Raw genomic sequence first — 16344 nt, forward strand, 5'->3', positions numbered from 1 at the left:
AAGTAAAAATAAATAATTAAAAGTTTTGCATTTGGAAAATGTACATATGATTGTGATATTTGGCAAACAGAAAAATGTAACACCAAAACATCATGTGCAAACAATTCCAAAATAAATGTTTAGTAGTTTCAGAGGGTATTCATGTCATCTGAGATCTGGGTAAAACCTAGGAATTAACTGAAAGGTCATTTCTCCCATTTTGTTAGTTATCATGTATTTGTGGGGTAATTTTCAAAGTTTCTTCCTGTAAGACATTACATATGGCATAGAAAACTCCTCTTTAAACAAGATCAACATTTCTTACTGTTTTTTTTTTTTTAATTTATTTTAGTTTTAGTTTTATGTTATCACAATTAAGTGAACATTGGGTTGAATGTTAAATAATTTTACAAGTTTCAGAATGTCACATTTTTTAAGGCATTGTTTTAATTTTCTCTCTCTAATCTAACAGTTTGCGCCTAATTTGTTGTTTTGGCTATTTCCTAAAAGCATGGTGAACTACGTTAATCATAGATAATATTGGTGACAATAGTCTCCACAATAAATTTGGGTTTGCAATGCTTTTTACATATCAGTATAATATCAAAATTTCAAAAGATGATTCAAAAATTTAAAATAAAATAAAATAAAAAACTCATGTTTGCTAGCTCTTCATCTTTTACTGAGAAATCGTCAGCTCTTGATTTCCATGCTTTCCATTCTCTTCTTTCCACTGTGTGAATAATCAAATTCTATTTAACATCTCAGTGCACAAGCAAAATGTGATGCATACATATGAGGCATAACAAAAATGACCCCTGAGGTGCATATATTGCCAAAATGAACCACAGTCAAGTTTTATCCAGTCATAAAATAAAATCATAAACCAGTTGTAACTAAAGAGAATTGCAAAATAGATTGCTATAGATACTGATTGTAAAAGCATCAGACGGAGGTAGAGGCCTCAGCTAGAGGACTCATCTCCTGTACATCTCTGCGCTGTGGTGTTCTCTGTGTCCAGCGCTTACTGAACGTTTGCAGGAGTCCACGCTGACTGGGCTCTGTAATAAATACATATGATATTATGTAGGATTAAAATAGCACACCCATAAACACAAATATGTTTGACGTTGACTACCTCGCTGAGGTTTAGTTGGGAAAGGAACACGGCATTTCCCAGGATCCTCGTTAATTATACCCATGTTTCTGTTCCATTGGGTCCAGTTGACTTCCTCCACACTGAAAGAAAGATTGTTCCTTGTTTACAGTTTCACTCATATCTGTTTAATAGTTAGCACAGTGGGTAAGTGTGCATTATTATGTTTCTTTGTGTTGCATGCTAATATATTTTTTGAATAATGTATCATCATCCATTTTCAGATAACAGGCAAATGCAAACTTCAAATCTCTTGAAAGCCACCAGGGTCACCTGAAGCACCAGCGCCGATCAGGCTCTTGCACTCCGCCCAGGTCCTTCTCTTCCCCTGAGCGAAGCTTTGTCTTCAGACAATTGGGAAGAATCCACTCCATGTCCAAGGTGGTGATAGCACGCTGTGAATAACAATCATATTTATTGCCTAACTGAAAAACTAAAATGGCAAATCATTACATACCTTATCTAGCGTATGTTCAGTGTAAATTTTTTTGCCTTCGATTTTACCTGTAGTTTCCAGATGCTAGTGCTCTCAGTGGACATCGCCTCAATGCTTTGATTCATCAGAGCGATCAGCATGTTCAGCATTAGGATGTATGTCATAACTATATACAGAATCAGCAGCACATAGAAGACCTCCTTATATTTATAATGATCGGTGAACTCCAGATCTCCCATGCCAATCGTAAATTTGAACAACTCCAGAGTGGTGAAGTAGATGTTCCTGAAGGTGGGCTTCTTGCAGTCTTCATTTCCATTAACAGGAGCTAACAAAGATCGTGAATTGATGGATTCCTCGTCAAGGAGAGTGACCACAGCTGTTGAGGAAGAGAGTTTGAGGTTGGAAAGATTTCTTAATGTTTTTGAAAGAAAACCAAGGCTGCATTTATTTGATCCAAATACAGTTAAAACAGTAATATTGTGAAATTTTATTACGCTTTTCAAATAATTTTTTTTTTTGTGTGTGTGGCAATGTTATAGTATTTACTCACTAGTCACTTTCAATCAATTAAATGAATCATTGCTGAATAGAAATATAAATTTCTTTATAATAAAAAAATCTAACTGAACTAAAACTTTTGAACATAAGTATAATTGCAAAAGTTGCAAGTTTGTTGTGTTGTGTTCAATATTAAATTAATTGTAACGAAAGAATCGTGTACATTCGTGAATGTGCAAGGGAGATGGATACCTGCGGAAAACCCAATGAGGAAGACCAAGTACACAACCAGGAATCGACGAATTTCTCCAAGAATCATCTGACATTAATTAAAGAGCATACAAGTGTGTTACACACAGGAAGTAATGCTGTAGGTCCTGTCTCAACTGTAAGGATCAGTCAAAACTACAAGAAGGCATTAAATGTGTTGCACCGCATTTTTATAGCACTACAAAAACATACTTTACTAATACTCTATTCTGAAGGTCAGAGTGAAGGATGCTACACAAAAACCCCTCACCTTTTGTATCATGACACTGTAGATTCCCATATTTTTGGACCCTCTGGAGAAATAGAGTAGGTTTACCCAGCTCAAGGCAAGACTAAGCACTAGAAAGGCCAGATATTCATCCTTACCAAAACAGTACAGCATGGCACACACCAGGAGGAGCACGGCCTGCAGAAAACTAATGCAACAAAAATACATTTAACAGGAGTAAACACTGTATTCACTTAATAATTGTGGTTTTATGTACTAAAAGAAATATGTGTTATACTGGTGCAGTTTAACCATGTCCATATCTAGAGTATATAGTGATTTCAGAAACGTAACAATGCTGTGGTTAAGGTTTAACAAAGACTGTATACAGAAAGACTTGTGCAACAATATGACAGAGTAAGTCCCTTCTAATGAAATGAGCCAATCGCAGATTGCCCTTACGGAAATTAACCATAAACAAATAAAACCAAAAAAACATGGTTATTATAGTTAAAACATGGGAACCACAAATTAACCATGGCTTTGCTACTCTAACCATAGTGTAACCTTGATATTTGTGGTAAAACTGTGTTATATAAGTTATATAAATGGTAATCAAATAGCCAAACATTGTATTTACACTTTTACTATTAAAAAAACAAGGTTTCTGCATGTTTACTATAAAATAAAATAAATAAAAAAACATGGTTAATTTTCATAAGAGTGGTGAAGTCTAAAGTGTCATGACCAATAGTCCAGGCAAAGTAACTCATTTTGGAGCCAAAAATAGAACTAATTGTAAAAAAAAAAATTTCAGCTTAGATCTTTTCTATGAGGTGTACAGAACAACATACTAAAAGTCCTAAGAAATCCTAGTTGAGGAAATATGTTCAATTCTCATCAATCCGAGATGTGTGCCAGTATAAGGCCAGACAACAGACCCCAATGGGGCTATTTTTTCCTTTACTTCTATCAAAATGAAACTTTACACAATGAAAGTACACATGAAAAGTAAAAATTTTTGTTTTACAAGTTTCTTTGAAAATGAATTTTACTATGCAAATGAACTATACACTAATCGAATATGCCCAAAATACACCCAAATAGGCTTTTTTTTTTCTTTTACTCCGACCACAATAAAACTTTACACAATGAAAGTCGACATGAAAAGTAAAACATTTTGTATTAGAAGTTTCTTTGAAAATGAACTTGAATATGCAATTGAGCAATATACTAATCGAATATGCCCAAAGTACTCCCTAATGGGCTTATTTTTTCCTTTACTCCTATCACAATCAAACCTCATGCAGTGAAAGTATACATGCATGTAAAGTAACATTTTTGTTTTCCAAGTTTCTTGGGAAAATCTATTTTAAATATGCAAATGAGCTCAACACTATGCCTAATTTATTTATGGCCAAGAAGCCATAAAGGTACAAGTAGAAAAAACAGGCCCCAAATATCTAAAACATTCATGTCCATATAGTAAGTTAACCTATGCATAAACACGATAAATTTGAAGTCACTTGCCATAAAAGACTTAAATTGACCTTAGGAATTGATTGCCCAATCTTGCCTCCAGTTTCTTTCTAAATTCTTTTTTTTATTTGCAAAAAAGCCTTACCTAATGACAATCCCCCACAGATAACATCAGAAGAAGTCAGAATAGCCATTTTAGTCATTAGTAATGTGGTGAGATAACATTTTGGGCTGGTAGATTTACAAAAGATTGGGATTGTTGGTAAAATGATGAGATTACAGGCAGAAGTCATTCTTACCAACTAAATGATTCACTCTCACACAGAAGAGATGAAAAACCAGATAGACAAACTTTCCAGACATTCCAGCTCTTTAAAATAATTTTGCCAGACACCAAAACTGCTTCTCTTTTTGTAGTTAGCAAGTATTTCAGACCAGGCAGGCCACATATCAGACTTCAAATTCTATTGGGCCTAATTTCATTGCTAGACAACACTGATACATTTTTCAGGGAGAAATGGAGAAGTGTAAAATATGTAAGGAGTCATTCAGTGATGAAAACACATCGGTTGTTCTATGAGCTAAAGGCAGCAATGGTGTGCCAGTGCTCAATGTGGAAGTAGCTTAGTGACAATTCCTGGAGACCGAGTACACATCGAATGCCGCCGCAGCTATTGTAAAGCAGAAAATATTGTACGTAAGAATGTAATACCATCTTTGCAACAACCACAAATCAAACATAATCTCCACTCAGAACAGAACTTTAATTTTCATTTTAATTTTTGTTCTGTGGACAACCATGCAGCCGATACAATTTACCACAACATATGCAACACTAATTTTTGAAATATGAAGAATATTCCGAGTCAATTTTCTGCAAACCCTGGCAACAAACCCAAAAGATTCAAAGTCGGAAGACCTGAAGATTATGAGAGAACAACAGCATTCCTAAAAGTGGCAAACTTTTTAGAAGAATACGATGATGAACAAATTACTATCAAGACCTTATGGTAAAGATGACAGAGTACTTGCAAGACACAGGTTGTGAACCATATTCTCCAAAGTGGATGAAAATTAAAATAAAGGAACACTTTGGAGATAGAGTAATAATGACTGGCCTGGAAAATCAGTGTGTGGTCACTTTGCGAGACACAGCCCACTCAATTCTTCGTGAATTTCACAAGCAACAAAAATCTAAGAATCCAGAAGATGAGAAGCTTTTTAAATTTATCGTGTTTATGCATAGGTTAACTTACTATATGGACATGAATGTTTTAGATATTTGGGGCCTGTTTTTTCTTCTTGTACCTTTATGGCTTCTTGGCCATAAGTCAATTAGGCATAGTGTTGAGCTCATTTGCATATTTAAAATAGATTTTCCCAAGAAACTTGGAAAACAAAAATGTTACTTTACATGCATGTATACTTTCACTGCATGAGGTTTGATTGTGATAGGAGTAAAGGAAAAAATAAGCCCATTAGGGAGTATTTTGGGCATATTCGATTAGTATATTGCTCAATTGCATATTCAAATTCATTTTTAAAGAAACTTCTAATACAAAATGTTTTACTTTTCATGTAGACTTTCATTGTGTAAAGTTTTATTGTAGTAGAAGTAAAGGGAAAAAAAAGCCTATTTGGGTGTATTTTGGGCATATTCGATTAGTGTATAGTTCATTTGCATAGTACAATTCATTTTCAAAGAAACTTGTAAAACAAACAAAAAAATAACTTTTCATGTGTACTTTCATTGTGTAAAGTTTCATTATGATAGGAGTAAAGGAAAAAAATAGCCCCATTGGGGTCTATTGTTGTCTGGCCTTATACTGGCACACATCTCGGATTGATGAGAATTTAACACATTTCCTCAACTAGGATTTCTTAGGACTTTTAGTATGTTGTTCTGTACACCTCATAGAAAAGATCTAAGCTAAAAATTATTTTACAATTAGTCTGTCGTAAAACTTTACTTTGCCTGGACTACAATGGGATCACTTGGGGTGCTAAAGGAGACCCTATTTGTCACTAAACCGGTTCCTATAGAAACATTGAAGTGTTCTGAGTAAGCACTTATGACTGTGCATGCATAGCAGTAGCTTTGTCCAGCCTGAAAAATCTTGTTTTTTGTCATAATTCGAGCATTTAGAAACAAAATTTATGAGACAGTTGATGTCAGATTTTAGTGGTGATTTAAAATATGAAATTTATCCGTATGGTGCCTACCCGAGAGGGTGTTTGAAAGATGGCAGCCAAGTGAAATGTCTTAAAAGGACTTTGGTTTTAACTAGTTGAATTATTAGCAAAGAATGTCATTTCAAGCATGTATTGGGAACTGATTATTACTGAAATAAAACGAGTGAGGGCACTCACAAAAGCTGATCGGTATATCCGTCTATGACCAGGGATTGAAATCTTGGGCGCTTCCTAAACATATCTATTAACTTAAAAGACAAGGGAATTTAGTTATTTCTGTACAATTTCTGATAATAATAATTTGCATTTAAAGTTAAACATGAATTTGTTTTTTAACCAACAGCATACATACAACAGATACTTACCCCTTTAATAAAGAAGTAAAGTGCTCCAATGAGAATTATAATCTGTCCTGTCTGAAGCAGGTAGCCATGAGTATCTTTTTTATAAGTAAACGGAGGCTTTAATGACTACAAAAAAAAAGAAAAAAAAAAGAAAAGTGTAGGGATGAGACATGGCATTAAATAGTGTAACGTACAGTTAGCTTGCATAATGAGCAGTTTGAATCAGACACTGAACTGGAAAAAGATTTTGTTTCAGGTCAGTTTGCATGTTTTCCAGAATTTGTTTTTAATTTCCTGTGAGGACAGTATACACTCACCTAAAGGATTATTAGGAACACCTGTTCATTTTCTCATTAATGCAATTATCTAATCAACCAATCACATGGCAGTTGCTTTAATGCATTTAGGGGTGTGGTCCGGACAAGACAATCTCCTGAACTCCAAACTGAATGTCAGAATGGGATATAAAGGTGATTTAAGCAATTTTGAGTGTGGCATTGTTGTTGGTGCCAGACGGGCTGGTCTGAGTATTTCACAATCTGCTCAGTTACTGGGATTTTCACACACAACCATTTCTAAGGTTTATAAAGAATGGTGTGAAAAGGGAAATACATCCAGTATGCGGCAGTCCTGTGGGTGAAAATGCCTTGTTGATGCTAGAGGTCAGAGGAGACTGGGCCAACTGATTCAAGCTGATAGAAGAGCAACTTTGACTGAAATAACCACTCGTTACAACCGAGGTATGCAGCAAAGCATTTATGAAGCCACAACACGCACAACCTTGGGGCGGATGGGCTACAACAGCAGAAGACCACACCGGGTACCACTCATCTCCACTACAAATAGGAGTCTACAATTGAGTCTACATTTTGCACAAGCTCGCCAAAATTGGACAGTTGAAGACTGGAAAATTGTTACCTGGTCTGATGAGTCTCGATTTCTGTTGAGACATTCAGATGGTAGAGTCAGAATTTGGCTTAAACAGAATGAGAACATGGATCCATCATACCTTGTTACCACTGTGCAGGCTGATGGTGGTGGTGTAATGGTGTGGGGATGTTTTCTTGGCACACTTTAGGCCCCTTAATGCCAATTGGGCATCTTTCAAATGCCATGGCCTACCTGAGCATTGTTTCTCACCATGTCCATCCCTTTATGACCACCATGTCCTCTGAAGGTTACTTCCAGCAGGATAATGCACCATGTCACAAAGCTTGAATCATTTCAAATTGATTTCTTTAACATGACAATGAGTTCACTGTGCTAATATGACCCCCGCAGTCACCAGATCTCAACCCAATAGAGCATCTTTGGGATGTGGTGGAGCGGGAACTTCGTACCCTGGATGTGCATCCCACAAATCTCCATCAACTGCAAGATGCTATCCTATCAATATGGGCCAACATTTATAAAGAATGCTTTCAGCACCTTTTTGAATCAATGCCACGTAGAATTAAGGCAGTTCTGAATGTAAAAGGGGGTCAAACACAGTATTAGTATTGTGTTCCTTATAATCCTTTAGGTGAGTGTATATGAAATGTCATGCCACTGGCATGAAGCTGCAGCAGACACTCCAAAACTCTTAAGTATATTTTAGCGTCCCCTCCACTGGACTGTGGTGTATACCTACTTGGTTGTTACTGTAGTCCTTCCCTTCTTCGCGGTGATAAGCTACAGCAGTGAAGATGAAGAGGTAGATAATATAAACGATAAAGTTGAACATGAACATCCGTTGGGCAAATCTTTCCCACTTCTCTTCAATTAGTCTGTTAAATGGCTCAATATGGAGCATTTCGAGGCGATTCTGAAATGAAATGAAATAATCAAACACATTGCTACCAATAGCATTTATATCGGAATCCATTTACCAACTTAAATATCCCAGTTAAAGGCACACTATGTAGTTTTTTTGCTGTTAGAGGTTGCCTATTCAAAACAAAGGCATAACTTGACGCCAAGATTGAGCACATCTTGGGAGTTGTAGTCGGTAGAATGGAAAAGAATCAGGATGGAATGCGGGCAGAAATCATGTTCATGGATGAGATGCCACATAAAGCTTTAAAGTTCTGCATAATTAAGGCTGTGGTCACTTTGAGTGACAGTTAGATTTTACAGCCATTTATCTGCCGTACATTTCTTACATACCGTTTAATACATTTCTTACATACAGTTCCTTTAAAGGGATAGTTTGCCCAAAAATGACAATTCTGCCAGCATTTACTCACCCTTGTGTGAGTAACACAAGTTGTTTCAATCCTGTATTAATTTCTTACTTCTGTTGAACACAAAAGCAGATATTTTTAATAATGTGGTAAACCAAAGGGTCCAAACAACTGTTCTGTTACCGACATTCTTCAAAATATGTGTTCAGCAGAAGAAATAACCTCAAGTTGTTCTAAAACTGTTAGAAATGATGGCAGAATTTCCATTTTTGTGTGAACTATCCCTTTAAAGGTATAAAAGTTTATTTTTGAATGTTCTCTTATCATTTAAACAGACAAAATTAAATGATAGCAGAAACAGAAAAACAACAGAAAAAGAGATTCTTGCCAGAATGTTAAAGGAAATGTTCTCAGTGGCATACTTCCAAGAACATTTCCTTTTAGCTGGGATTTTGCTTCAGTAAAGTAGGCTATAGTAAAATCTTACTATGCATTTTAGATTCTAGAATGAATCAGTATGAAATTAACAGCATGTTTTCTCACTGGAATCTCACTGCCATAAACCACAATCTCCAGTGCGGAGTTCTTCTCGTAGGTGTCGATGGAGGAGAGGTCATATAGAGACGAGCACACAGGACCGTAGGCCCACTCCGTGATCTTCCGTGACAGATGTATGCGCCCCTTGAACTCCCGCTGTACGATGTGCTTAAACAGCTAGTTAACAAATGAAAAATTACAACTGAATGATTCAATCAAACAGACTCTTTTAAACCTATTCTGCTATATAATTTCAAACTTGTTTTATTTAGTCACTTTACATTTTTTAGCAATGCACTAGTTTTAGTAATCAGCCATGTTCAGCAGCCACATCAGCTAAAATATATAACAAAGGCAATAAAATAGGAACAGAAACATTAAACTGTGACTATAGGTTTAAAAATCGTATGACTGTAACTGTAGACTGCATGACTATGATTCAGTCTGGTGTCTGATTTAATGCCTTCTGCTATACAGCAATAACATCTCAGATCACATGAGGACTAATCATCTATACAAAACCAGGAACATCCAAAAGCAGAACTGAAACTTTCTGTGCACACGAATGCTTTAAATAAATCTTTGTATTTTGCAAAACATAATGAAATAAGTCATATTCTGAGACATTCAAAAATGAGTAAACAACAGGCAGGAAAATAGTTTACCCCCGATTTTCCTGTTTTGGCTGCTAGTTGGATTGGTGTGAATCCCATATTATTTTCGATTTCCTCCAGTTTGATCTTGGGGTGAAGTTGGTCGGCTTTGATTAAGATGTGGTCATACATGGCAATGACAAACTCTGTGTTTTCAGCACTATTATCAGCTATGGATACTAGTGCGTGAAGCACCATGTTGCCATGAGAGTCCCTCTTCCCTACATCCACCGCCTGGTAAGGGTTGTCCATAAGGAAGTCCACAATGTCCAGCTGATTAGTGCAAGCGGCCAGCGACAAGGGCAACTCACCTGTGTGCGAAGGGTGTAAAAGATACTGGTAAGCCAAGGTTCCCACACAGTGGGTCAGTAGCATTGAGAAGTTGAAAATTGACATTTTAGCATTTCTACTGTATAATCTGTTGTCAGAATTATACCCGTCCTTCAAAAGTTTAATCGTATCCTTAGACCTACCAAAATAGAAGCACATTTCTTGATTGGGTTGAAAGAATTTTCCACAGGCCTTAGCATGGACATCGGCCCCTTTCTTAACTAGAATCTGTACAAATTTGGCACTCCTCCTTTCAATTGCAACATGGAGTGCTGTTTGACCTGTCAATGAGATCAGTCGATAACATTGTAAAACAGATGGGTTACATAGGATCAAGATTCTGTTGATTTATAACAAATGTACCAACATTTTAGCCAGTATAAAACTAGATCTAATAGTAATTATGCTTATAATAACATTATGTAAAATGAAGCTATGGCTCTGACCTTTGTAGAAACTGTCAGTGTAAGCAGCATTGACAAGATCTTTTACATCTCCCATTTTCTCTGCAATGTCCAGCAGATGTTCAATAGTGTCGTTCTCGCCTTGCCTCAAATTTAAAAGTGCTTTTAGCAGGGCTGTCTTTCCATTGGACTTATCTGAAGGAAAATAAATAAATAAATTATATATATATACACACATACACTACACACATATACAGTGGATGAATGAATTTCAACTATGAGACAGAATGTGAAAAGAGAAAAAAAATCCAGAAAATCCCATTGAATGATTTTTAAAGAATTTATTTGCAAATTATGGCGGAAATTAATTATTTGGTCACCTACAAAAAAAGCAAGATTTCAGCCACTCACAGGCCTGTAACTTCTTCTATAAGAGGCTCCTCTGTCCTCCACTCGTTACCTGTATTAATGGCACCTGTCCACAACCTCAAACAGTCAGACTCCACACTTAAACTCCAGACTCCAAACTACGCCGCCAGGGACTCAAATCCTGCAGTGCCAGACATGTCCCCCTGCTTAAGCCAGTACATGTCTGGGCCCGTCTGAAGTTTGCTAGATGCATTTGGATGATCCAGAAGAGGATTGGGAATATGTCATATGGTCAGATGAAACCAAAATAGAACTTTTTGGCAAAAACTCAACTCTTCGTCTGAAGGAGAAAGAATGCTGAGTTGCACCATACCTACTGTAAAGCATGGCGGTGAAAACATCATGCTTCAGGGCTGTTTTTCTGCAAAGGGACCAGGACGACTGATCCGTGTAAAGGAAAGAATGAATTGTGAGATTTTGAGTAAAAGGCTACTTGAATGACAATGATCCCAAACACCACCAATATTTATATCAAGGCAAATAAAGAGTGTCTTCGTAAGAAGCATTTCAAGGCCATGTATTGGCCTAGCCAGTCTCCAGATCTCAACCCCATAGAAAATATTTGGAGGGACATCACTGCTCTTGAGGAGATCTACATGGAGGAATGGGCCAAACTACCAGCAACAGTAAAAACCTTGTGACGACTTACAGAAACCGTTTGACCTCTGTCATTGCAAACAAAGGGTATATAACAAAGTATTCAGATGAACTTTTGTTACTGACCAAATACTTATTTGCCACCATAATCATAAAAATCAAACAATGTGATTTTCTGGGAAAACAATTCTCATTCTGTCTCATATTTGAAGTGTACCTTTGATGAAAATGACAGGCCTCTCTCATCTTTTTAAGTGGGAGAACTTTCTCTCTCACACACACACACACACACACACACACACACACACACACACACACACACACACACACACACACACACACACACACACACACACACACACACACACACACACACACACACACAATATGTGTGTATAGAGAGAGTGTCACACTTTAGTTTAGGATCAAGTTCTCACTATTAACCTATGACCTTTGCCTCAATAAACTCATAATTACTGCTTATTAATACAGTAGCAGATAGCTGTTTAGTTATTGGGAAGGATGTAGAATATGGTCATGCAGAACTAGGCAAAACCTTTCGGATGAGACGTTAAACCGAGGTCCTGACTCTCTGTGGTCATTAAAAATCCCAGGATGTCCTTCAATAAAGAGTAGGGGTGTAACCCCAGGATCCTGGCCAAATTTGCCCATTGGCCCCTGTCCATCATGGCCTCATAATAATCCCCAATTAATGATTGGCTTAATCACTCTGTCTCCTCTTCACCAATCAGCTGGTGTGTGGTGAGCGTTCTGGCGCAATATGGCTGCCGTCGCCTCATCCAGGTGGATGCTGCACATTGGTGGTGGTTGAGGAGATTCCCCCTTCTATGTAAAGCGCTTTGAGTGCCTAGAAAAGCGCTATATAAATGTAACAAATTATTATTAATTAGGCACTAATACTACGTGCTTTATAAGTACTAATAAACACCCCAAATCCTAGTCATAATGCATGCTAATAAGCAACTAGTAGTGAGAACACGGGCACTAAACTAAAGTGTAATCAAAAACAGTTATTTTATTTAATAAATATCAGTCATGAATTCAGTCTTCTGTGTATTCTTTGTACACTAAATGTTTGGGAACAATAAAATAGTTTTTGTTCTTTTTTGTAAAGAAATTGATACATTTATTCAACAAGGATGGATTAAATTGATCCACTAAATATTTTATCTTGAATAAATGCTGTTCTTGTGAACTCTCATCAAACAATCTAAAAGAACTACAATTACATTGAGAGTCGGTGAGGCGTTTCATGTTTCTGTGCAGGTACTGATGTAAACCCTGCAGTTTCGCCACTTCGCCACTGGACACGGCCTCAAACAGCCTCTTGATGGTAAACCTCTCGCTTTCCTGCTGAGGCGGTTCCTCCTTTACGTTTCTGATTCCCCTGTATGCAGAATGTATCTGTTTAAGTTACGATTTCTCAAATTATATTTGTCATACACTCCAGTATTTTAATACATTAAGGAGAACCACATACTTTTCAAAGTTTAGGTTAAATCTAATTTTGGGTTCAGGTTCCTCTATATCGTCCAGGTAGTTAGAATCCATGGGCCTCTTGTCCCTTGGGGCACCTTTCTTCACGGTTTTGGCCTGTGCCCTCTCCTCCGCTGTCCGGTCATCTGTCTCCAGAGTAAATGACGAGGGACTGCTGTCTTTTGATTTACTCATAGTGATGCCTCCTTAGTCTCAAAGCTGAAGCTGTAAACTGCACAAGTGATATCATTTGCAGATACAGGACATTATAAGCACAAATAAGACGTAGGAAATGAGAGCCATGAACACAACTGGTGATTTTACTTTTATAAGCAACCGGGACATTCTGACACTAAATAGCGTTAAGATAAGGAATTATGCTTTGTTGGTATAGTTCACTAAATGTTGCTTCCTTTGCTACCAATCAAATTACTGTAATGATTTTTGATATAAGAGCCGAACTAGTAGAAGAGTAGAAGCTACTTAAGTGCCATAATGGAGCACAGACAAAGAGGTAAAAGAACCATTAAAAGAGGAAGAAGTCACAAATGATCCAAATGGAAATTCTGTGACAGGAAGTCAAAGGAAATGCAGAACTACTGCTCTTATATGGCTCACGTTTGTGCATCTCATTACTACATTAAATAAGAAAGAAAAAAAAACATAATTGTGGAGGTGTGATTATAATGCAGCCAAGATAAGAGCATCTAAAGACATTCATAAAACCCATAATGTATCTGTGGTTATCTTGAGTATACAACAAATCTATTATTCATCAAAGTAAAAATGTGGATTCATTTACAGCTTTTCAAAGATACAAAAGATAGAGCAGGTTCAGTTTATATTTGCAAGTGGATGTCTAATAGACCTTTGCTAACTGAATTATTGATATTTCTTTACACTGTACAAAAATTCAGGTCTCCAATTGAACATTTTCTAGTAACTGATCACATCTACTTTTTTCAGTTGACCGAATTTAATTTCAGTGAATTAAATTGCATAAATTCACAGAAATTCAATTTGGCCAAATGAAAAATTTAGATGTGATCAGTCACCATTAAAAAGTTCAATTGGAGCCTGATTTATTTTTTTGTACAGTGATGTTACTTATAGGCCATTATTGTCCCATCATGGAAAGCTTTCCCAGAGAATAAATGCATTTCTGGCACAATGCAGTGTCTGATGCATTAAGTATCTAATGCATTTTGTTTTAGAATATTATAACTTCTCTGTAAATGGCTTGATAAAGCATTCTCTAAATGGCAGCGTGAGGAAAAATACTGTAATCCTGCATTAAGGAACTGGAAACATTACATTGGTGGTTTTGGGTAATCATGTAGCACATGGTCCAAAGCCCTTGATTTTGTAAGGAAAAATCTCCATAGAAACAAGCTACTGTCATCTCTGTTTTGACCGGGTTCATGAGCATACATGTGATCTATCTTGTGACATTTTACCATGATCTCTCACAAAGCTGGTTTTGTATTTAAAAGACAGTTCATTTTTACACAAATCGATTTCTTTAAAGAAGATAGGAACACAGAATTTTCTTTTATAAGCCAATGTTACATCCTAATACCAGCATTAATGTCAACAATTATGCTTGGATGCTATTTCAGTAATTGTTCTTTCTTAGGAGACCAATCAAATTACAATTAATCTATAAAATGATTCTATAAACAGCTAGTGAGAAAAGGAGCTAATGGTTCATCTAAGCACCATTTGAAAGAGGAAGGGGCAAAACAATTGAGATAGAAACTCTGAGACAGGAAGTTACACTCAAAGGAAATGCAAAATTAGTTACACTAGTTATAAAGAAATTATTTGAGCACATTTATATCTCATTAAACAAGAACTCAAAATGTTAAAATAATTAGGGAGATGTTATTATGTGTTATGTAGTCATCCAATCACTAATATACACTATAAACACAACAGATAACCATAAAATAGACCTCTCTGGGATATGAAACATTCTTGAGATTTGTCAAAACTATGGTTAATGTGCATATCAGAGTAAAGGGTGTCTAGGATGCTAAAGATATAAATAATTTTCAGTTTGCATGCGCAAGCGGACTTCTCTATGGGTGAGGCAGAGCAGATTGTTACAGCGTCTTAAAGATATTTGATGGAAAAATTACATCACTTAATGTTATTTGACGCTAGATAATGACCTAATATGCAATAGCAAGATGCTGGATAGTTTTACTTACTAGAATCTTATGACATGACCTCTGCAAATTGGTTCAGATAACATTACAGCAGAACCAGAACATAAGACAGACACCATTTTTAGATTATCTCCCTTATTACGAGAGTCAGCATATTTTGGGTTGAGCAAAAACACAGTCAAGCATGATATTGTCAAGATTTGTTTTTAAAAAAAGGCAAACTTTAAAACTGATCTGCAGGAATATGTACTAAAGTAAATATCACAAGGACAAGTGAAAATCAGTTTTAAAAAGTATTTTTTGATTTACCAAATTAGCTAAATCTAAAAAAAATTATTTAAATGCTGCATATGGTAAACACTTAAAATGCAAGAATAAAGTATCAAATATTTGTACTCACCAATCAATGTTGGTTTTCTAGTCTTTTAAATGAAGTATCCCGAATTGATGGTCCACTATGTTAAAATGAGCGTGTCAGAGGAATGATTCCTTGAACACAATGACTATGGTAGTGATGGCTCGCTCTCTCTGTTTCAGAGAGGAAGAGGGCAATATGTTCTGAGGTTGCTGAGAGCCTTACAGAAAGGCGGGTTGTATTGATTTTTAGAGTGTGTTATGCATGTTTTGGTATGTCCACGCCTTATTTGTAACCACCCAGTCCTGCATATCTACCACACAATGCACTAAAAATCATCAAGCGCTTATTTAAATGGCTTCACTTACATTTAGCAACACTTTATATCTCAACTAAGATCAGTTGTTCATTTTCTGCAATACACTATCAAAAAGTACCTCTCTAAAATTCATCTGCACTTGTCTGCTAAAACGGATCTGTTGAGCAGTTTCACTTTTCTTAACGTGTACGGTTTCCTGTATACTGTGGCAAAGTAAGATGGTTCAGATACACATGCATGGTGGTTTAGGTGCACACATCACATGAACAAAATGAAACCTCAGCATGCTGTCGATTCTTAAAGAGTGTGTGGTAAAGAATTCGC

At 36.3% G+C, this 16344-nt stretch overlaps 1 protein-coding gene across 1 annotated transcript; it reads right to left on the reverse strand.

Annotated features, from left to right (window-relative positions):
• Positions 1–650: 650 nt before the first annotated feature.
• trpv1 (transient receptor potential cation channel, subfamily V, member 1) lies at positions 651–16068 on the reverse strand. The gene is made up of 16 exons (XM_067438339.1): positions 15747–16068; positions 13180–13407; positions 12929–13086; positions 10695–10847; positions 10392–10529; positions 9931–10229; positions 9272–9442; positions 8197–8370; positions 6588–6692; positions 6400–6470; positions 2593–2758; positions 2325–2391; positions 1640–1950; positions 1409–1530; positions 1118–1218; positions 651–1040 (listed from the first exon to the last, which is right to left on the reverse strand). Exons 2-16 carry the CDS (start codon positions 13368–13370, stop codon positions 925–927), a joined length of 2343 nt encoding a protein of 780 aa, XP_067294440.1. The 5' UTR covers positions 13371–13407; positions 15747–16068; the 3' UTR covers positions 651–924.
• Between the last annotated feature and the right edge of the window lie 276 nt (positions 16069–16344).

The sequence above is a fragment of the Pseudorasbora parva genome, chromosome 3 (genome assembly GCF_024679245.1).
Source record: "Pseudorasbora parva isolate DD20220531a chromosome 3, ASM2467924v1, whole genome shotgun sequence".
NCBI classification, from domain to species: domain Eukaryota; kingdom Metazoa; phylum Chordata; class Actinopteri; order Cypriniformes; family Gobionidae; genus Pseudorasbora; species Pseudorasbora parva.

Bases quoted from the DNA above. Each gene is read 5' to 3' on its own strand.
- trpv1 (XM_067438339.1), bottom strand. From the start codon at position 13,370: ATGAGTAAATCAAAAGACAGCAGTCCCTCGTCATTTACTCTGGAGACA. The intron at 13,087-13,179 runs GTATGTGGTTCT...TTCTGCATACAG, and splicing joins TTTAACCTAAACTTTGAAAA to GGGAATCAGAAACGTAAAGG. The intron at 2,759-6,399 runs GTGAGTGCCCTC...TTGTTGCATTAG, and splicing joins GGATATACCGATCAGCTTTT to TTTTCTGCAGGCCGTGCTCC.